General features: G+C 35.3%; 6 protein-coding genes across 6 annotated transcripts; 3 read left to right on the top strand and 3 right to left on the bottom strand.

Annotated features, from left to right (window-relative positions):
• Positions 1-898: 898 nt before the first annotated feature.
• On the bottom strand, positions 899-4,045 carry TRIADDRAFT_57527 (uncharacterized protein; the record flags this gene model as incomplete). Its single annotated transcript, XM_002113366.1, has 6 exons — positions 899-1,049; positions 1,162-1,229; positions 1,552-1,669; positions 1,813-1,898; positions 3,009-3,083; positions 3,869-4,045. The coding sequence occupies 6 exons, from the start codon at positions 4,043-4,045 to the stop codon at positions 899-901; spliced, it is 675 nt and encodes a 224-aa protein (XP_002113402.1).
• Positions 4,046-4,688: 643 nt separating this feature from the next.
• Positions 4,689-7,602, top strand: TRIADDRAFT_57526 (uncharacterized protein; the record flags this gene model as incomplete). Its single annotated transcript, XM_002113729.1, has 9 exons — positions 4,689-4,788; positions 6,284-6,326; positions 6,442-6,485; positions 6,772-6,794; positions 6,900-6,928; positions 7,024-7,108; positions 7,187-7,321; positions 7,373-7,428; positions 7,506-7,602. The coding sequence occupies 9 exons, from the start codon at positions 4,689-4,691 to the stop codon at positions 7,600-7,602; spliced, it is 612 nt and encodes a 203-aa protein (XP_002113765.1).
• Positions 7,603-7,652: 50 nt separating this feature from the next.
• TRIADDRAFT_26585 (uncharacterized protein) lies at positions 7,653-9,740 on the top strand (the record flags this gene model as incomplete). Its single annotated transcript, XM_002113728.1, has 11 exons — positions 7,653-7,765; positions 7,831-7,936; positions 8,053-8,142; positions 8,242-8,329; positions 8,462-8,602; positions 8,685-8,774; positions 8,843-8,892; positions 8,960-9,051; positions 9,130-9,250; positions 9,364-9,461; positions 9,560-9,740. The coding sequence occupies 11 exons, from the start codon at positions 7,653-7,655 to the stop codon at positions 9,738-9,740; spliced, it is 1,170 nt and encodes a 389-aa protein (XP_002113764.1).
• A 2,229-nt stretch (positions 9,741-11,969) lies between these two features.
• TRIADDRAFT_57524 (uncharacterized protein) lies at positions 11,970-12,692 on the bottom strand (the record flags this gene model as incomplete). Its single annotated transcript, XM_002113365.1, has 2 exons — positions 11,970-12,110; positions 12,306-12,692. The coding sequence occupies 2 exons, from the start codon at positions 12,690-12,692 to the stop codon at positions 11,970-11,972; spliced, it is 528 nt and encodes a 175-aa protein (XP_002113401.1).
• A 181-nt stretch (positions 12,693-12,873) lies between these two features.
• TRIADDRAFT_57523 (uncharacterized protein) lies at positions 12,874-16,893 on the top strand (the record flags this gene model as incomplete). Its single annotated transcript, XM_002113727.1, has 3 exons — positions 12,874-12,903; positions 13,469-13,729; positions 15,103-16,893. The coding sequence occupies 3 exons, from the start codon at positions 12,874-12,876 to the stop codon at positions 16,891-16,893; spliced, it is 2,082 nt and encodes a 693-aa protein (XP_002113763.1).
• Positions 16,894-17,831: 938 nt separating this feature from the next.
• Positions 17,832-18,473, bottom strand: TRIADDRAFT_57522 (uncharacterized protein; the record flags this gene model as incomplete). Its single annotated transcript, XM_002113364.1, has 1 exon — positions 17,832-18,473. One exon carries the CDS (start codon positions 18,471-18,473, stop codon positions 17,832-17,834), a length of 642 nt encoding a protein of 213 aa, XP_002113400.1.
• Between the last annotated feature and the right edge of the window lie 3,931 nt (positions 18,474-22,404).

Genomic DNA, 22,404 nt, shown 5'->3' with positions numbered 1-22,404 from the left:
TTTTTAATTCGACAAGTCATTTTAAATAGCGATTCGTTTTTTGGGATTCAGCGATGTAATCATTGATACTCGATTAACTGTTGTGGTTGAATGGGAAATAAAATGAAATACGCTTGAAACTAACTTTAGCTTGTTGTAGAGGTTTTGAAAACAGCTAACTTGGACCGTAAAAATCAGTTGCCGTAAACCTGTATATCGAGTTATTGTTCTTAATGGGATCAAAGCGTAATCATCGATACTCGATGAACTGTTGTAGTTGAATGGAAAATAAAATGAAATACGCTTGGAACTAGCTTTAGCTTGTAGAGGTTTTGAAAACAGCTAACTTGCATCGTAAAAATGTAATTATTATAAGTTGCCGTAAACCTGTATATCGAGTAATTATTGTTCTTAATGACATCAAAGTGCATATTAGACTTGTATGGTTGACTATCAATTCGTAGCAAACAAATTGACGGTGTTTAATCTAATGATTATATATAGTTAAATAAGCAACAAGCGTTGGTTGGATTCACCATCACATACATAACCAAATTGTACTGTGCATTTCAATCTTTTGTGCAAAGCATTCCAGAAAATGTTAGCAGCTTAATTTATTAATTTAGATTGACGAGTTTCTTCAGTGCACGTTCACATCTATAAAAGGTATAGGTGCAGTTTATAATAATCAATGAATCCAGCTACTGCATAAATAGTAAATAGTTCATATATTATTAACGTTTCACTAGCAGTTAGTCGCGTCGCAAAACTAAAAAGAATAGTGTATTTACATGTCATCACTTTTTTGGGAAATCGTATGAGCCTTCAATAATATTAGTATATTACATAGAGAGTACGTATTTATCTATTTTTCAGAACATCAAATAAATATCACATTTATAGTAACTTCATAAGCTAATTAACAAACTTGGGCCGCATAAAGCCACGCAGTAAGTACATCATAAATACGGCATTCCATGATGCTTCTGTTACATACTAAACTTTGATGAGAAAATTGATGATACAGTACATTGAGTTCATATGCTTGTTGTGATTCGTTATTTGAAGCACTAAATAAAGACAATAAAAAACTGTAGAATTGCTACAAACATCAATCCCATCAGGTTCAGCAATATCCGCCACTTTATACAGATATAGTTGACTTGACCGATTTTGTCATACACGATGAACATATTTTGGACATCAATTTTAACGCCGTAATGCCACCAGGCACATAGCTGCTTACGTACCTAAAATAAACATAAATAATACGATCAAATGACAATCACAAATGGCACATGCATATAATACAGGATTTTAATTTATACAGTATATAATGAACTACGTGCCCTCATCTTGACATGAATACGGGTACAAGCCGTAATTGATATTAAATACTCGAATACAAAACTATACCGCGACCTTGATCACATAAATACCTACATACCATGTCAATGCTATAATTTGAATTATGCCAAAAGTTAGTGTCATCACTGTGCTTCTGACCTAAGTTCAAAAGCAATCATGTCTCATCTCTTGAAATCTTAATCATGTACTACAGACTTTACTTACGATTAATGCTGCGTATAGCGTAACAAAAAGTGATAGAAAGTAGGTAAGCGTAAACGTCAATCGTTCCGAGGAAAATAAATGCTTAAGATGGTTTACAGGTCCCCATAGCATAGAGAAACTAAGAATAATTCAAAATATGAGTTACGTATTAATGATAACATTAGTGTAGTTAATCTTATTGGGATTAGAAACAAATTAGAAACAGCTTATTTAATTAACTTTCTATATTCCCTATTTGACATTCGGCGCTCTTTTACCTACCTTCCTATCGTAAATAAACTACCTAAGGTGAATAATAGAGCAAATTTTCTTGCTCGAAGAACTAGAAATGGCATCAGGAAGGCAGCCTATAGGAAAATAGCTCGCATGTATTACCTTTATAGCTAGTGAGGAACAGCTGGAGCTGCAACAACAATGAATTACTTATCAAAAATGACGATACAGTAAAATGATCCTACTGTATGTTGATTGAATAATGCATATAAATCATAGTAATAGTAAATAATAAATCGTTAGCTTTTTACCATGAGAAAACAGACTAAGCCAGCGGATAAGCAAAAGATAAAACCCATCAAACGCTGAGTTTTGGTCTGCATTCACCCGGAAGATGATTTTTAAATGGCCATGAAATCAATTAAGTAAAGAAATTATAAATTGTTACAATCATCATAGCTATTCATAAGGAAGCACATTACAAGTAGACAGATAGCAAGAGTTTTTTGTAAAATTGTTTCTGTTGGTAAGCTTAAATGCAAATTACAAGTACAGATATTGGTACTGTAATTCAATATTTTCATTAGGTATATATGCACTCAAAACTACTTAAGGACGCTAATGCATACCGCAATAGAGTAGATATGCGTATGCTGATAATAATAGTACTACACCTTCTATTCGTATAATGACACATAATCTGGTCAAATTACAACTATCCGAGTTCTATATGTCTATTTATAAACAGCAGTGAGAATATAACCTTTATTCCAGATCAAAATTTTACCCTAATAAATTTCTAATAGGCATTATCTACTGTTTTATAGTCATTGCACATCATTCTGTAGCTAGAGTATTCATAGCAGGTGAACGATGTCTATGGAATAAGATTTAGCAGTTATCACGAAGTGACTTTCACCAACGAATGGTTATCTTCTTTTCGTCAGATAACATCCTTCGGAATTTGTTAAAAACACCGTTATCTATGATATAATACATTCTTGTATAGATAAGTTCATAGTCTTACAATATTATCTATCCAAGTACTGATAAGTAACGTTTACGTAAAAATTGATTTGTTTTTCGATAAAGTTTAGGTTAAGTTTTGTCTAAAAAGAGAGACTAGTGGTGTTCCAGTGCTCCATACAATCCTATTGTTGATTGTTTAATGGTTTTTAACGCTAATTCTAAGAGACTGTCAGTATTTAGAGTTATACTGTAGGCAGATGTCAGGGAGGACAAACCTGACAGTACTCTACCGTAGGCTCGTAGTGTTCAGTTTTCTGTAATAGTTCTACTTTTCGTCGTTGCAAATTAGACTTGTACAGAAACAGGCATGTGTACGTAAGAGATTATCAACGGTAAAGAATTGATAAAATACGTAGTTTAGGAGTTGTCAGGCGTGATGAACAGTCATTGACTACTGTATCTGCTGATATACAGTATGATAGGATCAAATTGTACAGTAAGTTTTTATCGTATATCATTTGCATCGAAGTAGGTTACGCCTGGCTACATACTATAAGCTCAACTTATGATATTCTGATTGTAATACGTGGAAACTTTCCAGTTTTGCACACCTGAGAATGGTAGAGTCATTTTATAGTTTATCGTGCTGTATAGTCCGCATAAATACGTATACATAGACAGTCTACAGTTTAAAGAGTAGAAAACTATCCTTTCAGCTGGCTCTCGTCTCTATGACACGATCAATGGTACTTTCAGCTCATTACAATTGATTCTCAAGTTCAATATACTGTAACAAGTGGATACGTACAACTTTGGAAATAAAGAAAATACGAGTATATACGATTACGGTCAATATACCGTACAGTATAGTCAGCATATATTGATTAATTAATTATTTATACGAATATATATAGAGAGAGACATATATACAGTATATCAAATAATCAATAATGAATTATCTACAGGCAAAGAGTCAAAAACTATCCATTCAGTAGGTTCTCTCATCTCTGTAACACGATCTATAGTACTGTAAGCTCACTTCGATGAATTCTCAAGTTAAGTTATTGAATGCAAGCATACAACATTAGAAAGATAAAATACGCGCAATGTTTTGAAGAAGTGCAGCATCGTTTACCAAAGATGGCAATATGGGATCTTGCTGAGTTGTTTTGAGCCACTCTCCGGACATAAATGACGTGTTTTCATCGGAATTTTCATCTTTGGAAGGCAAAACATCACTAGCATGGACAGTTGGCGTAGGGAATAGATTGGAGAAGGATCCAGCTGTAATTGTAACCGCAGTAGCAGCCATAATATATAATTAATTAATGAATTAATGTGTCTTAGCTCGCTCACCTAACCTACTGTAACCGAACCGAACCGAACCGACGCCTGGCCCCTAATTGCTCTGATTGTGGATACTACACTTTATCAACGGTGATTCATACTGTTTCTTGTCGCTGTATCGCTTACCTGCGTAGCTCTACTGCAATAGTATCACCGGACTACAACATGACAAATACGATGACGTACCCTACTGTACAAGAAGTGCTACTACAGGTCTCATGCTCTACTCTAGACTATACTATACAGTATCAAAGGCATGCGATCAAGTTCTACCGTACACCGGTAACACGTGTACTCTAGAGTAGGGTACCAACTTGGTCAGGCGTCCACATCCATACTGAAGCTATTGGTTCGCCTAGGCTTGCCAGTCAACTGTCCGGCATCACCGGTCTGGAACGTTGGCTGCTGGTCCAGCACCTGACGTTTCGGACCCGTTGCCATAGTAGAACCTGCGCTGGAGCTTCAAAATCATCAGTCTGACTCAGTCATTGACCAACCTGATGGTGATTGATTTTGCTCATCGAATGCAAAGTGATCGCTGCTACCTGTAGAAATAAGTGATATTGCAATCTCATTATATCCTATCTGCCTTGGATCATTAGTCAAGAATGAAGGATAAGACACTAGCTAAAGGCAGCAAAATGAAAAGCAAAAAGCATCCAGCAGATAGCAAAGTTTTCAAGGCCAAGAACAAAAATCAACGTCAAGGTATGTTGAGAATGTGCACAAGGTAGCGCAGTGAAAGGTGTACAAGATCATGCAATAAACTTGGCTAGGCTTGTGCAATGAATGATAGTTATACCTATAAGGACACAAAATCTTAGATAAACTGCAAGTGTAGTTGCTTGTCGTCTATAGTCTTCCTACAGTATCGTATAGTACACATTATCTCGGTTGAGGGCAACATGTTCGCTGTCCTTAGCTGCTACATTGCTGTACTTTGCAGCCAAAGTTTCTTGTACAGTATAATGGCAAACCGATTTAGATGGTAGTGGCGTGTTTTAAATCCAAGTCTAATCAATGAAATCGAGCCACAACTAGAGATCAAAAGCGAATCCACTACGTTGCGTTCATTCAATTTTTCATCGAGTTGCCACATGTACAGCAAAGATTTAGATTTCACTGCTAGGACTTCTTGGTCAATCAAAGCACTGTTGAAACGGGCTATATGCGTAATTGACATTCAATTTCTAATCTCTGGTGTTCGTATATTGCTGGAAATTTTACAAGAGCTTGCTACAATATGAGCTAATATACTGTAGAATGAACAATAGATTGATGATGATGAATGTACCACTTCTATAGTACCTTATATTTAGCAGTATAAATTGTCGATCTAGTGTCCTTCATAGATGGACTACAGTAGTAACCATAGAGTTAAAAGCGGTGATCATTAGGAGATTCAGGACATTACGAGCATGTAATAGGTCTCAACATAGTAAACTGGTATACATTTTCTCATTCCGATCTTATTGAGCTATTTATCAATGCATACAGTCCACTATAAATACCAGGAAAATCAACTTTAGTAGCAGTGCATATGTATAGTGAATTGGTTCATGAGTTTCTTAAAGCATTAAAGATTAATTTTGCATCTTATGCATCATCTAGAATGAATGCATATCGCTAGGGCCAACATCATTGATTCCCAGTGTTCGTATATTGCTAAAAATTTTATAATGATTTGCTAATGAATAGTAGATTTATGAAGATAAATGTATCACCTCTTTGTTCAAAGAAAAAGCGATGACGATCAGGAGATTCAGGACATTATGTAAAAGGTCTCACTGGTACACCATAGTAAACTGGTATTCTCTCAGATCAGAATGAGCTATTTGTGAATACATGCAGCCTCGTGTATAAATACCAGGAAAACCAACAGTAGTAGCATTGCATACGTATAATTAATTAACTCATGAGCTTCTAAAGGCATTAAAAGTTAATCCTAAAGCTTATGTATCATCTGAAATGAATGTATGGCTTAAGCACACATCCAAAAATTTTCGATACTTTGATACTACGCGTATCCTAATCATCTACCGTACAATCACTGATTAAGCTAATTCTAACATTAATAATGTACAGTACAGCTGCTTCGGCGTTGCATTCAATGGTAGTACTGTAGATCGCACGTGGAAATGAGTGTAAAAGTTATGATCAACAAAAGATGTCTTTACAACTAATTTCTACTTTATCTTACCAGATACCAAGGTCTCTCGGAAAAAGCAATCTGCCATACCATCGAGGTACAAGAATTTAAAGATTTGTTATGAATCTATTATGTTCAATACTTGAATGATTTTAAAATAGATATTAAAAATGTTGACGTTGACATTTATAATTATATCTTTATGCACGTAGTAATCTTAACCGAAAAAATCAAGAACTTGTGGCGCAAGATAGCGGTTAGTAATTCTGTTATAATACCGGCTCTGTAGTATCAAAATTAATATAATGAATCTGCTCAAGTAAATAATTTTGAATTATTAATGTTATACTCTTAATAGCATTGCTATCATTCTCAAATCTTAAATATACCACTTTACGTTCTAATTCTAACTTTATCATACCATGCATAAGTTATACAGTCTTAACGATGACCTTATTGTCTATCTCTATTCATTTATCAATCTACGTTATTGATCCTTTAATAATATGGATACTATAATTACTTATATTTCGTTCATACAGATGAGAATTTGGAAGAATTAGAGGTATGTAAGGATGTACTAGCAATATCACTTTAAATTTTTATGCCTGTTGGTAGTAATATTTCTTAAATATCTACATGTGATTCTGAAACATGTGCATTCCATTAGCTGTCCCCCAAGATGCCATTAAAGGCAAAGTAAGTAGATATCTTTAAATAAACATGAACAATTATAATTTAATGTATCTTCGAGAACGTCAATATCACATACTCAAAAAAGATAATTTCTAAAGTCCCTTTAGTGACGAAAATGCAGAATGGCTAAAGTTAGCAGCAGAGAATGATGCTGAAAGTGATAAAGATTCCGATGAAGCGATTGTAAGAAATTTTACTCCGAACGATTTTAGGACAGCCTTCAATTACTGGAATTGATTGTTCATTTATTTCTATAAATAGCCCGATGAATTCGATGAGTTGCCTGAGACGGAAGAATTACCTGATGAAGCAAGCCTTAATGGAAGTGACATTAACGACTCCGAATATAGTGATGATGACTCTGAAGATGATGTTAGCATAAATGATATTATGAAAGTACAATTATCAATCTGGATGTTAAATACCTTTTTATTTATTTATTAATAGCTTCTACCCATTGAAAAAGCTTCCCAAAAACTAGATAAAAAATTATCTAGAAACAGGTGGAAAACTATCAGCGATTTATAAAGAGCTGTAAGATAGTCAAATCTTACGTTTCTTCCTTCACTGTATTATTCAGGAAATTAGCAGAAGAAGAACTGAAAACCAACATTGCTCAGTCAGAAGTTTTTGTCTTGCCTAGTGGCCAGGAAATTGAAAAAGAAAATATCCTTTAAAGCTGTTATTATTTTTGCTATGAGTAGTGAACTACATGAATAAATAGTTTATGCTTAACATAAGTCCACGCCTTGAACCTCCTGATTTGCAGTTGGTCCATCAACGGATCAAAGATACCATCGCCGTTTTAGGCAATTTTAAAAGATTAAGGGACCCTGAAAGGTAATCGATCGTGATGGTTCATTCGGGAAGTCACAATAGTTTAATAACTCCGAGTCTTTATTTAGGAAGCGGAAAGACTATCTTGATCTACTTAGGCACGACTTGGCGAATTACTATAACTACAATGATTACCTCATGCAGAAGTTTACGGATTTATTCGATATTAAAGAAGTAATGCTTTTACGCAGCTTGATTATTTAGAGTGTTACCATTCATTTTTATGCTACTCTGTGGGAGACTTAATGTACACTTGCACAGCACTAACAGTAACGAAATATCTTTTGTAGTTGATCGAATTTCTAGAAGCGAATGAAGTTGAGCGACCTGTAACTATACGTACTAACACGTTAAAATCGAGACGTAGAGATCTTGCACAGGTATTCTGTCATACAAAATTCATGAGTTGCATTTATCGTCTATCTTCATTGTAGATAATATACCTGAGTATAAATTTAAAAATAAATTTATTACTACAGGCTCTTATCAACCGTGGTGTCAACTTAGATCCAATTGGTGAATGGTCTAAAGTAGGACTGATTGTATTTGATTCTCCAGTACCGATCGGTAATTATTGAATAATTTCTGAACTAGTATACTATACTACTTCTTGAATAATGCGATCATAGGTACTGGCTTGCTGAGCATTCTTTGAAGGGGCTATTCACACGTTACATTCAATTTCTTGCATAATTGTAGGTGCAACTCCGGAATATCTCGCTGGGCATTACATGCTTCAAGGGGCTTCGTCTATGTTACCGGTAATGGCGTTAGCAGCGCAACCGAATGAAAAAGTACTTGACATGTGTTCAGCTCCTGGTGGCAAGACTACATATATTGGTATTTTGAACTGTGTGATCAATTCGTATTGATTGTATTATGATTATTTCAACTTCATATGTGGCCTATTTCATACCTCTAGCTGCCTTGATGAAAAATACTGGAATGATTGTAGCGAATGATGTTAATAAAGAACGATGCAAGGCTTTAACGGCAAATATTCATCGATTAGGTGGAATAAAATAATATAATCAGTTGAATAGTGGAGTTCGTAATACTAAATTGTGTTCTGTTTGGCAGGTGTCGTCAACACTATCGTATGTAGTGAAAATGGACGACAATTTCCAAAGGTACTAGCAATAGTGTCAAATTCCAAAAATGAAGTTATGCTATTTAATAAGAAAAATCCTTTTTTAGATTGTTGGAGGATTCGATAGGGTACTACTGGATGCTCCATGTAGTGGTACAGGTGTAATCTCTAAGGATGCTTCCGTTAAATCGAATAAGGTGTTTCTATGCTATCACTAGAATTAGTTTAAAAAATATGCTATCATTTTCTTATGCGTATGGTTTATTTACTTACAGAGTGAAAAAGACATATTACGATGCTCTCACATTCAAAAGGAATTATTATTGTCGGCCATTGACTCGGTTGATGCAAGATCATCTACTGGAGGATATATCGTTTATTGTACTTGTTCTATAATGGTAATGATATTAAATTGCTGTTCATAAATGAATTATTTAAGTTTATTATATTTTGGATAGTAATAAGTGGGCCTTTTTTGTAATTTAATTTAAATCAATAATGTACTTTTCAGGTAGAAGAAGATGAATGGGTAGTGGATTACGCCTTGAAGCGCCGATCTGTAAAATTAGTATCCACTGGATTGGAATTTGGTAGAGAGGGATTTACGAAGTAATTATACTTTTTTATTATGTCTGTTCGAATTGGTGCTGTATGTACGTAGTATCAACAATTAACTGCATTAACTTTTGTGATCAAAATGTTGATAGGTTTAAAGAGCGTCGCTTTCATCCTACTTTAAAACTAACAAGGCGATATTACCCTCATGAACATAATATGGATGGCTTTTTTGTAGCTAAATTTAAGAAATTGTCCAATCTTATACCTGCTAAGGAAGGTGTGTACTGTAGGAAAGCAAAGGCAATTATTTTTACTTTCACGTTATACTAGTCTCTATCATACAATGATCTTGAGCATCCATCCAATTGAATTTAATATGCCGTGGTTGTACATGGATTATACGGGTGTCCATGTATAGTCTTTACAGCATTGATCCTATTCCAGTACAGCCAGAGTGATAAATAGATGATAGACATTTAACAGACATGCAGATTCATAGGTGTACCAATATAGGCTAGAATTCTAACTTAATTTCGATGCTAGTTTATGGATTGATTTTCTCTTTGTGACTGCATTTAATCCTCTATATCAACTATAGATAATTTGACGGATACAGAAGATTCCACAGATGAAGCAGTTTTAGAACAAGAGACTGTTACTGAACCTACTCCTACAAAAAGAGAGCTTGATAGCGATGATCAGTCGAAAACGAAAAAAAGGAAACCAAACAAACCTATCCCTACAAAAGGAAAGCTTGATAGCCATGATAAGTCGAAGAAGAAAAAAAGGAAACCAAACCAGAAACATCGTCGATAATTACTGTAGTACTTTTTTATTGTGAATACTCTTTCTGTGATAGCAAGATTGACAAGACTATTTGGACAAGATGCTTCTTCTTACCTACGTTTTTGATGATTCAGAATTGCAACATTTTTACTGAAAAATAGAAACTGAGTTATTAATCTTGGTCTATCTTAGCTGCATATTAGCAAACCTTTATTATTGCAACAGTTGTTCTATTCATGATGCAATAAAATTCACGATTTACGATAGTCTTGATTATCAGCTAGCTATCCTACCATGTACTGGTATGTGCAGTACTATGCTTGGATTAAAATCAATTTATATTGTCTTTATAGAAACTCCATCTTACAGTAGTTTCTATCTTGCGGGTTATGTAGCTCCAAGATGCTTCAATGGACACTAGGTCATATTCTTGGTAGTAATTGCATCTAGCGAGTAATGTAGTACAAGATGCTACAAATCGCACTAGCAGTGTACTATTTTATAGAAACTAGCAGTAAATACCCGTTGCAATAACGGATTTGGCACATCAATTCATAGGATGGTAGGCTCCATTTATGTCCAAGTGTATTACATACTTGTCTGAGTTTCTAGTCGTATAATTTATGAACTCAGTCGTTCTGAGTCTGCTGTCGTATAACTGTAGAGTATTTCATAACTATATTAGGATGCTTCCCCTAATGATGATATTGCTGCATTTACAGTCTTATACGATACGATGCAACATTTAACAAACGATGATGAAAGCAATATAGACGTCGCAAGAAAGCTTTCAATGGCAGTAGCACAACATCGAAGTTGATCCCTGTTATCCTCTCATTGGGAAGCTATTTTAACTTGATGCTTCGTTATTTGCAATGCGTAATAGCTGAGCAACCTTTCCTCAGAGTATTCAGCTGTGGACAAGACAAAGTCGTTAGCAAAGTGTGAAATCTACCTTAAAATGTTAGTGATTGCAAAATTTCAAGACCAGCAATAGTTGTACAATCCTACTAAAGAGAAAAACACTTGTTTAATATATATCCAAGGTGGCCATTGGAGATATCAATACTCGTTTGAGTTCATCATTCCTTGGAAATCAATGAAATCTGGTTCTGTTATCCCGTCATTGCGAAGCCATTTTAGCTTGCTCCTCGAGTAACCTTTCCTCAGAGCATTCAGCTGTAGACAAGACAAAGTCGTTGACAGAGTGTGAAATCTGCCTTCAAAAATGTTAGTGATTGCAAAATATCAAGACTAGCAAGTAGCTGCACAATCGTACTACAGAGAAAAACAGTTGCTATATATCCAAGGTGGCTATTGGAAATTTGAAGTCTCGTTTGAGTTTACCCACCATTCCTTGGAAAGCAATGAAACATGTTTATGTTATCCTGTCATTGGGAAGCCATTTTAACTTGATGCTTGGTTGTCAGCAGTGCACTATACTGTAGTTTAGTCCGAGTACTCCATTCTAGATAAAACAAAATCAATACTGTAGAAATCAGGTAGAAATGGTGCAATCTTGTGAATCCAAGTCGTTCAAACATACTAAGAAAGACCTCGGTTTGACTTGGGAACTTCTTCTTGAATAGTAACGAGCAGAAAGCCTTGTCGCTTCCTGCTCATGATTCTGTGTACTACACCGTATCTGCTCAACAAACATGTTGACAATCATAAATTTGCAATTATTGTGCATTACTCAATCATTCCAATGACAGCACTGAAACTTGATCCCATCGCTATCATTCTTGACACTTGTAGAAAGCAGCAAGATGCCTAAGCTGTAAGCAAATGGAAAAATGGCACAGAAAGCGGAGCCTCTACTGCGTGTTTTTCCATATCGCGTTGCGGACATTGATCCAAAATTGCATCGCTATCATTCTTGACACATGCAGAAAGATGGCTAAGCTGCAAGCCCTATTAAAAAGGAAAGGGCAATATAGCACAGAAAGCGGTCTTCTACGCCATGTTTTCCATATCGAGTAACTAACATCGATCTCAAAATTGCACCGTTAGTCGTTGCGCACCGAATTGGTACATGGCCGGTCTCAGCTCGTTCGATTGATATCGCCGATTCTATTGCTGGAACGTTTTCAATATTTACTACCATACTTGAATTATGATTAAATTACTTGCTATCACTTGATTTGAATCGCCATATTCATTTTGATTGCTTTCATTTAGACCGATCGTGCACGTGATGAATTGATTGAGCAACGTTGATTTCATCTCGTGTGCAGTCGCCAATTTTCTGTAGCCGTTGCGCCATCCTTGCACGCTGCGATTTCTTCTAGGCGTCCTTAGTCTTGAACTTAATTGCCCTAATTGCATAATGATTCGAGACTGAGTATTGGATATGCTAACGAATAAGGAATCTCCATCATCCATCACTGCACCCCCTGTATCCTGTTGACTTGCTGCTTTTTGACGCCATGAGCCAAATTCGGCTCGCCACCGACTCCCTTTTAGCCATCTTGTTTCTCCCGTTCGAGCAAACATGATCAATACTACAGGATAAAGCAAGTAATGATCATGGATGGCTTAGTTCTCCAAGCCTTGGCTACTAATAAGGCTATCGATAATCTACAAAAATGGCATTTCCCCAGTAGAAACCGCCAGCCATACACAGGAACGCATTCCATGATAGGATAAGATAGTGTTGACTACTCGCTAGTACCATATGCCTCTCGGTATTGGTATCAAAGCAGCGGTAAAGAATAAATACTCTGCGCTCGATCCTTTTCCGCCATCATTTCCACCTTGTCAACGGAGAGGAAACAGGCCCATTGGTCTTGCTATATCGATTTACTAGTGGTCAAAGCTCAATCTTCTGCCAATAATGGACACTTATGATGGTAAATAATTGCTTAAAGAGTCCTCTCATGATGTAGTCATGACAATTTTGCATTGCAATCGTCATGGAAGCCAGTTGGACGATGCAATATTGCATCGGCTAGATTAGGAAAATACTTTCTGCTGGATGCATGGATTGAGTTGGTTATTTTTCGCCGTTTTCCTTTTTCTATCTTGGATTTATACTACGCTATAGGAGCAAGAAGTTGCTAGAGAGTTGAGCTGAGAAAAGAGTAGTCTCCAAGACTAGAGGAAAATGCATTTTAGTTTATTTTTTTCAATCTTATTAATTGCTCATGGCATGGCTTGCCAAGGCCTGGCCTTTCTTATTGTCGTCTAACAGACATTTTTTTTCTCAGATAATAATTATCTTGACGAGAAGAAAAATAACTTGAAATATCTTTCTTCTTGTCTTGTTAGAGGATTCGCAAAATCGCCGAGCGCAAATATTCCATGAGAAAACGGGTTATAAAATTCAAAATCCAAACTTATTAAGAGATGCAATGTGGAGTGTGGATTACCCTGTCTGGTCGGCCAATGATGAAGATCCTATTGGTCGAGGCAAGCGATTTCTTAAGCTTTATTTCGAGGGAAGGATTATACCTCATAATCAAGGCTTTATCAGTCAAGATTCAGCCCACCACTTCGTTCGATGGCTTTTAGAGAGCGATGTTGTCAACGAGGTATGAAAATTCTACATAGGAGTCATGTTTTAGTAGGAGGTAGATTGCATGGTAGACGACAAGCAAGTGCTATCATGGCTGCAACAAATTGTTCCATCTTTATTCCTTGAGCATGAACGAAAGGCAGCACAAACACCAAATTACCATCATGGCGTCAGTCATGATCCATCCGACTTGAACATAATTCTCTAGGCTTGCTTCCTACATGTTGCAACAGTAAATGTCAATAGACGATAGACTGGATCAAGTCTGGAGTCGGGTTAAAAAAACTGCCACTCTTCCATGCTCTTTTTTGCCATGTCCATTGCTAATGAAATGGAAGGCAAGCATCTATTGCTAGTAAACTTGTAGGCGACAAGAATGCAAATACGCCTTTAATTTCAATTCACCTTTAGTCTCCATGATTGGCAGCAATGGAAAACGATAATAAGAAATAATTGCTTTAGCGCTGTCTTCAAAGCCCCTATAAAAATAGACAAAATAGTCGGGCGCCTAGAAGAGCAATCTTGAATTTCATTTTGCTCTGATGAATTCATCCATTACCATTGAATTATTTGTTAGCCACAAGAATGCCAATAGGAAACATGCTACCATCTAGGTTAAATTGTAACTCGCCTTATGATGATCGAATTAGCAGCAGTAAAAATTAATAAATAAGTCCCTTTAGTGTCGAGTTATATGCTTTGGCCATGGACTTTTCAACAAAAATCCCTTTTCAAAGCCCCTCTAGAAATGCACACAATAATGGGCGCCTAGAATAGCAATCTTCAATTTCCTTTTGCTTCGATTCATGCATTCATTATCATTATATGAATGATTAGCCAATAAACAAGAATGCTGACAGGAAATAGGCTACAATCTAGGTTTACGTTGAATTCACATTATGATTATAGAATAAGCAGTAAAAAGCAATAAAAATAAGAAATGCAATTCCTTTAGGGTCGAGTCGAGCTTGGCCAATGGCCATGGACAAAAATAGGCAAAGTAATCGTCGTCTACAGTAGCAATCTTGAATTTCCTTTTGCTGAGATCAAATGGCCCATTGACAAGAATGCAGACAGGAAACATACTCCAATGTAGGCTAACTTTAAACCACTTTATCGGAAGCAGTAGAAAGCACTAGGAAGAAATATTTCTTCTTTTAACCTAGAGTTATGCTTGGTCTTGTTGACATCACCCCATAGAGAAAATGCGCAAAGTCGCCTACATTAGCAATGTTTTACAATGAATGTTCAATAGATTGCTTGCCACTACAAATAGAAGTCAAATCATCTTTTTTCATCTAGGATGCCCATAAGAATGAGTATTTTGATTACCTTAAGCTTTCTCGGCGATTGATATCATGGTTAAATGATTCGAAATTTATTCACTAGGTTGGTAAACGCAGTGGTTTGGCAGAATTAATGGATAATGGTGAATGCAGCTCCTACGATCGATTACTCTTTGCTGTGGTTGGCCTAGTCTACAAAGATAGCGATGGTAGCTTGTTATATGTCGGTAATGTGATTGAGAAATTATTCAAAAATGAAATTAAAAGTGTACTAGAATCGATATCTTGTAAGGTAGCATCATCATCAAGCGCTAGTGTCAAGGAAAAACGTCCAGCTCAAGGAAATAACACGTCCGTTATTCCTGATCTATATCATGCAATCGATCAGCCCAATATCGACTTTAAACTTTTACAGTCGATTATCCAACGTGAAAGTTCTTGCATCAACGAGCCTGACTCAACTGTAAATGGTTATACGCCTTTAATTAAGGTACTGGTGGCTAGTAGCTTAAGTGATAAAGATAAATGGAAACGAATTCAGTTATTATTAGATTGCAATGCTGATTGGAATGCTACAGATAGCGGCAACATTAGTGCTATCGATGTCTTGTACCAATTCTGCCCACAATTAGTTCAATGGATTGAAGAATCAAGTTATGGACAAGCATTCAGAGCAGCACTTCGTGATAGAGAATCACATAAAGATCAAAAACGATACATGGAACAAAATCATACAGAATTGGGCTATGAAGATACAACGTTAAAATTGATTTTTCGACAAATTATTACCGTCGATTGCAATCTCAGACTAGTAGCATTAAAATTGCGTCGTATTGATGTCAATCGGCGTTATCCTAATCGACGTGGCGATACTTTAATCATGGCGTTAATTAGAGCATGTACATTATCCCAAAGGGAAAAAATACACCGTTTGCGATTTTTATTAAAATATGGTGCTGACTGGGATAAGAGGAATAATTGTGGAGAGAGTGGTAGAGATTTAGCAGGAAATATTTCAAGCGACTTTATTGAACAAGTTGAAGATTGTAAAGAAAGCGTCAAAAGGGATCTAACGGATGATTTACGTGATCGAAATGAAAATATCAATCAGTCAAAACAATCGTATGGTAAGCTTGCTGGTTCAAAGCCTACTATAAAATTAGAACCCACTGACACTCAGGTCGATACACCTACTACTGGTAGTTCTGCTACTGTTTATAACCATAATAATCATTTCCAAGAAACCAAACCGAATGTCAACAAATTAACCACCATTAAGGTTAAAGTTGAGCCAACGAATGATGATCATGTTATGAACAATTCAGCGGAAAAGAGCTCTAATCCAAAATGGCATGCTACCGATGTAAATAATGCTAATGCAGCTTCAACAAAAGTACGTGGAAAGAACAAATGGCCTAGAGTAAACAAGCAAAGGCCAAAACGAAACGCCATCAATCAGAATCAAACAAATATGGAATCAACGAGTAGAACGTTCTACCGTGAATCGTATTTTGTAAATCCTATGAGAAAAGGCAAGAAACCACTACCTGTGGCAGATCATAACAAATTACCCAGTTGTCTATGTAGTCAAACTAGTACACTGGAGGATATCGAAGGAATTGTCCTTGGTATTAACAACGTTAACTACCATACCCAATCGAGTAAAGGCGATCTACCAATACATCTGTTGATAAGAACGAAAGGCCTTTCCTTTTCGGACAAAGTGGAACGAATTCAATTATTGCTAAAGTATGGAGCATCATGGAAGAGAAGGAATTTTAATGACGAAACAGGTGTCGATTTGGTGCATCGATTCTGTCCAAAGCTTGCCGAGGAATTCGATCTAAATGATCTTAGCGACCGCGACTCGGACAGTACTGATGAAGAAAGCTAACACTAGTTCAACTTTCTCCATCAATACCATCAATAACCACCAGATTGTTGAAAATGGATATAGAGATGCCGTTGTAAAAGGATATGATTCTAACCTTTCATAGCAATGATATCAGCTAATTCATAATTTAATGGCCTATCTTTAATCGATATCGTACCTGCTAGCCAATAGATCATGTACCGCACTCAATTGAAGTTTTATTATTCATTATGATTATTATTAAAATAGGTTAGTATACCTTGTTGACTTCAAGTAGATCCTGTAACCTGTTGCTTATAACAATTCGGATTACTTTAATCCAATAAACGTTGCTTTTATTGACTCTATCTTTTATTGTAATATATCTTCATGCAAGGTAACAAATAATAGTGTCGTAAAGAATTCGATACAAATAGAAAGGTAGACTGCTAATTATAATCCACTGCTACACGATAACTTTTACAGCACTCTCACTGGCAATAGCGTTAAACCAATGTTGTAACTGTTGAGATAGATTTAGTTCAATTTGCTCTAACCTTTCTATTTTGTTAGTCAAATCATTCTAGTATGATGATCGATACTACCAAATAATGATTAATGTATGTAGTAATATTGTCATGGTTACAGTTAAAAGGTTACTCGCTGTTATGCTATACATCATGAAGTCAGTACACAGAAAACAAATTATAGAATTATAAATTAATGGTAGTATATCCTTGATAACTGTCGGCCGATTATATTGACATACATCACTTTATGCCTAGTATAATTATTGCTCTCGATAAGCGCATCAACCAAGAAATAGTCTATCATTGCTTCAATCGATTAAGCTATCAATTTAACAGCTCTTGAATCAAGAGTCAAAAAATAAACCAATAAAGTGATTAAATAGGTGATGTTAGATTTACAAGTGGATAAAATCATCGCTTCCCTTTTGAGTAGCCTTGTCTCTTTTTTACCTATAAGACTTCAGTGCCATGATTTGGGAAATCAGAACTACGAATTCTTTGTCGTGAAGGCATAGTCGCTGAACGAGGTGGCATACGGGTATGAAATGATGAGGGCCGTCTTTTAAATGACTCTTCAGGATTATCAAGAAACCATTTCCAATGGCGTTCAATAACATCATGCACTGCTTTTTGACCGCCGTCATCGAGTGTTATCGAGCCTAAGATGGCCAAAAATGTATGAGCTAATATTTCTGAAGTGATAATTTCCTCATCTGATCCACGAAAGACACAACTTGCTAAACCAATTCGTTTACCAATTTCAGCAACTAACGCCATATTGGATGTAATATTAATTGCTACTTTGTTTAAGTAATCGGTACTAATGTAACTATTATTAGCGTATTTTTCGTACAATTTATAAACGATCCCACTGTGAAACATATTACTACCTACCCATTGCAATCGTTGATTGTTGCTTTTACTAGCATAGTGTATACCTTGGCGAATTGCACTTTGCCTTGTTAAAGCTTGAAGAAGTAAATTGATATTTTTAATATGATAACCAAGTCTTTTCTGCATGTTTTCAATATCGACACGAATTTCGTTTGGTATGACTGATGGATAAATCGATAAATTCATAGAGAAATTCATGGCTAATTTTTTTCTCTTTTACTATCCAATGGATGAGATGAAAAGCTAATCAAGACAGTGCTATTGAATAAGGATTGATTACAACAACTAGTATAAGCGATACATCCTTAACAAGGCAGTCCAAATTGAGTTAACTATCCAGTTGGAAAGAGGCGCGTCAGATTAAAAAATAGGATTATACTCTAATAAGAGTTTATACTTGATCAACTAGTTTTTTTAATCCCAGTCTGGCCTTAGCATGGAGTCTTGATGATTAAAGAATAAAAATGATGATGTCATAACAGAATAAAGGAACAAAACATGTAATAACCCTAAAACCAATCAAAAGATGCTATCCACTATAGGCTCGGTTGGAGAGCATCTCCAACTTGAAAGACAATGTATAAAATAGCGGATATCCCAAGGGGATTAAATTAGCGTTGATTCCTAGCAGACAATGTAAACTCTACTTTTTAGCAAGTTTAAGGATAATTTGGTAACTTATTATCGTTAAGGTTACAACCCATTTTTACACATGATTCATCAGTTGTTTGTTATAATGCCGATTTGAATAATACAATCGTCTGCATACAGTATATCTTTCGTTATATATATCAACATCATATATCCTACCAGTTGATCAGTAATGTTATTAAGCCTTCAAATATTACAAAAAATGCATTAATAAGTTGCTAACGAGCTTTGTACTTATCTTTCTTAGTAGTCCTCTCTTTGTTCCAAGCCTCAACGGTGAATACCGTGAAATATATACGCCGTTTCTACGTGCTCTTGTAAAAGATGGCGATAAATAGACTATAGTGTATCCAGCTTATCTATTCGCTTTGAAAGAGCTATGCCGTCATAGTGTAACATATATTAACATGTCAAATATCACTACTGTATGTCGATCATTTTGAGTGTATACTCATAAGTACAGCTTACAACTACGGCTTACGTGACATACAAATATAAAATTATCTGCTAGCCTTAGAGTAGGTGCAACTTTATTAAATTAAAAAAAATTTTTATTAAAAATTGCAGTCGATCGAATGATGGGTTCAATAAAATATTATTAAAAACTGTATGTTACACGAAAGATATCTTCGAGTCAAGGTGTAAGTATGATAGCAAGATTGCTAACATACAGTGAATAGAATATATAATTAATAAGTCAATAAAGCTAAATTTTATAATTTATGGACTAGATTGGGGATAAAATGGTAGTGTTGTCTTCATGATATAAAATTCACGTCATTGGCTTAACTAACGTACCTTCATTGCCAATGCGTATTATCGTATACATCGCATTTGTGACGGCTGTATTGGTAAAAGGAAGATAATAATTATTATAACTTATACAAGTACCATCATTTACAATTCGGTTATACACTTTCTCTCTTGTATACTATACAATATATAAAAGCACAGTAATGTTTCTCGGCAAATTAGAAATATAGTGGCAGCTAGAAATCAGGAATTTGTTCATGACTGAACTTGTCTGAAAAATGGTAAATAGTTTAACCATCAGAACATGTAATCACTTTAATCGTAATCGTTTCGAACGCCTTTGCTCATTTTGGTGAGTTTCTTGCCCTCTACGAAAGAAATAAAGATAATTGTCTATGAATACTTAGCTAGATAATAATATTTTAAGACTTTCTGGAAATATAGTACACTGAACACATCTACAATGTTTATTCCATTAGCTAACATTGAAAAATGAGTCATAGCCAGTTAATGAAAACCTTGCACATCATACTATAGCAGCTACAATCACGACGTACCGTTTTTGGGCCTCTACTTCTAGACTTGTTTCCTTTTGGTCATCTGATACAGCTGGGGTTATCGCAGGATCAATCATACGATCATTGCTAGCACCTTTTGTCGCATCAGTTTCACCAGTTGATTTGTTACTATCTGTGCTTGTTACAGGAGGATTGTTCGGGAGTAGATTAACGGAATTAGCAACATCAGTTGACTTGTTATCATCTGTACTTGCTAGAGAAGGACTGTTCGGGAGTAGATTAATGGGTTTAGCAGCATCAGTTGACGTGTTATCATCTGTGCTTTCTATAGGGGAATTATTCTGGTACAGATTACTGGGATTCCCATCAACGGTATCGCTAACTGCGGCTCCTTCGTAGACCTCCTTGAGAAGGTTATAAAGAATCCGTAAGGATAAAGCTAACCACTGGATATATGAGGGTTATCAACATAAGTATCAAAAAAGTAGATTATAACTATTCCCACGGATAGAGCAATTAGCTTAGCGTAATGCAATATGAATAGCATTACAAAACTGCTGCAATAAATATTGAACTGGATCTTATACACCTATACGACTGTTCGTCTTAAACTTTTTAATACTACATGATTTAACGATAAAACTAAAAAGATTTTCATTACTAATTCTGGTGACTTTACCCGTCGTATCTCTTGAAAGTACCGGAATTGCTCTTTAATATATGAATCTTTAACTGCTTCACATATTTGCAATGCGGATATCCCTTCCTAGATTAATCAAATACAGTCTTTAATAACACTACTATCCCCATAGGTTATAAGTCCATTTCATTTTGGATAGATACCTTGTTAGTAATATAAGGATTTGCACCGTTATTAAGAAGAACTTTAATGTACCGATCTTGCTCGTTTTTTACCGCAAATATAATAGCGGTATTTCCAGCCTAGTAGAGGAGATAACTTGTTTTGGTTAGACAGACTTTTCTTGCTTTCTATTTATATCAATGTTATGACAGTGATACCTACACAGTACTATACACTACATCTTCACGATATTACTGTATACAGTATTACAGTACGATAATGTTAACTATAATTATTCAATTAATTACCGCGTCTTGATGATTAACGTTAACGCCAGTCTTAAGCAGGTAAGTCAAAATACGTTGGTAATGGCCTCTAACTAAACGATTCCGTGGAATAATCTGGGTAGCTACTATAAGTGCATTCACTTGATTCTAATAAATTGAAATTCATATTATAACTATACAATTTAAGAAATATATTGATAAAATACTTTATAGCAATCATACGTATTAACAGAAAAGGTACGACAGTAGAATATAATAAAGCAAAACATGAATAATAAACGGTTGATAACATCTTGTGTATTATTAAAAGTAGCGAACGCTCACCTCATCTGTTATATGAGGATTCGCACCCAGACTTAGTAGTTTGTTCACACATTCATCTCTTGCTAGGCGCGTCGCATACAATAGTGGCGTTTGTCCCTATACAATTTGAATGCCTTAGTCTAGGTTAATGACATGAATTGCTATACAAATGGATACCTGTACAGGCATTTTAAGATAAGATTTACGAAAATCTCTAACATCTTTACTGTTTCAAGTTTATTAGCAAGTATCTATAGAAAGGTACTGTATAACATTAGTCGATAGTAAATTAATAATTTTTACTCCGGCACAATAGTCTAGGATTGCTCCACTTTTGGCCAAAGTCTCAATAGATTGAAGATAAAGGGCTTTTTTAGATCCATAATAATGTTTGATACAGGTTATTACAGGCGTTTCATTATTCTAAGTAGAAAAAATTATTAACCTCGATATTACAGAGAGTTTATTATCAATATTTAAGATTTTAGTTACTAATTTGAGGCAAATTTAAGATATTTTTCCTACACGAATTTTAAGAGTATTCCTAAAGATTAACTATGTAGCATAAATTAGTCACCATGGCAAGATACAAGGACTACTAGAAAATGTCTACAGAATACCGCTACAATATTAAAGTTATGATGTGATATCCAATAGTTTATACTAAAATTTTCAATCTATTTAAATTTTATAGTACAAAAACTAGCATTAAGCTGATTAATTTTGTCACTTTTTTAACTTATTTAAGCAATTAACCTTGTTTAGGTAGTTAGGATCGGCACCAAGATGTACTAATGCTTCGATTACTTCATGAA

Source organism: Trichoplax adhaerens, genomic scaffold, assembly GCF_000150275.1.
Source record: "Trichoplax adhaerens TRIADscaffold_6 genomic scaffold, whole genome shotgun sequence".
Taxonomy (NCBI): Eukaryota; Metazoa; Placozoa; class Uniplacotomia; order Trichoplacea; family Trichoplacidae; genus Trichoplax; species Trichoplax adhaerens.
The sequence above is the reverse complement of the archived record's forward strand: the minus strand, read 5'-3'. Positions and strand labels throughout refer to the sequence as shown.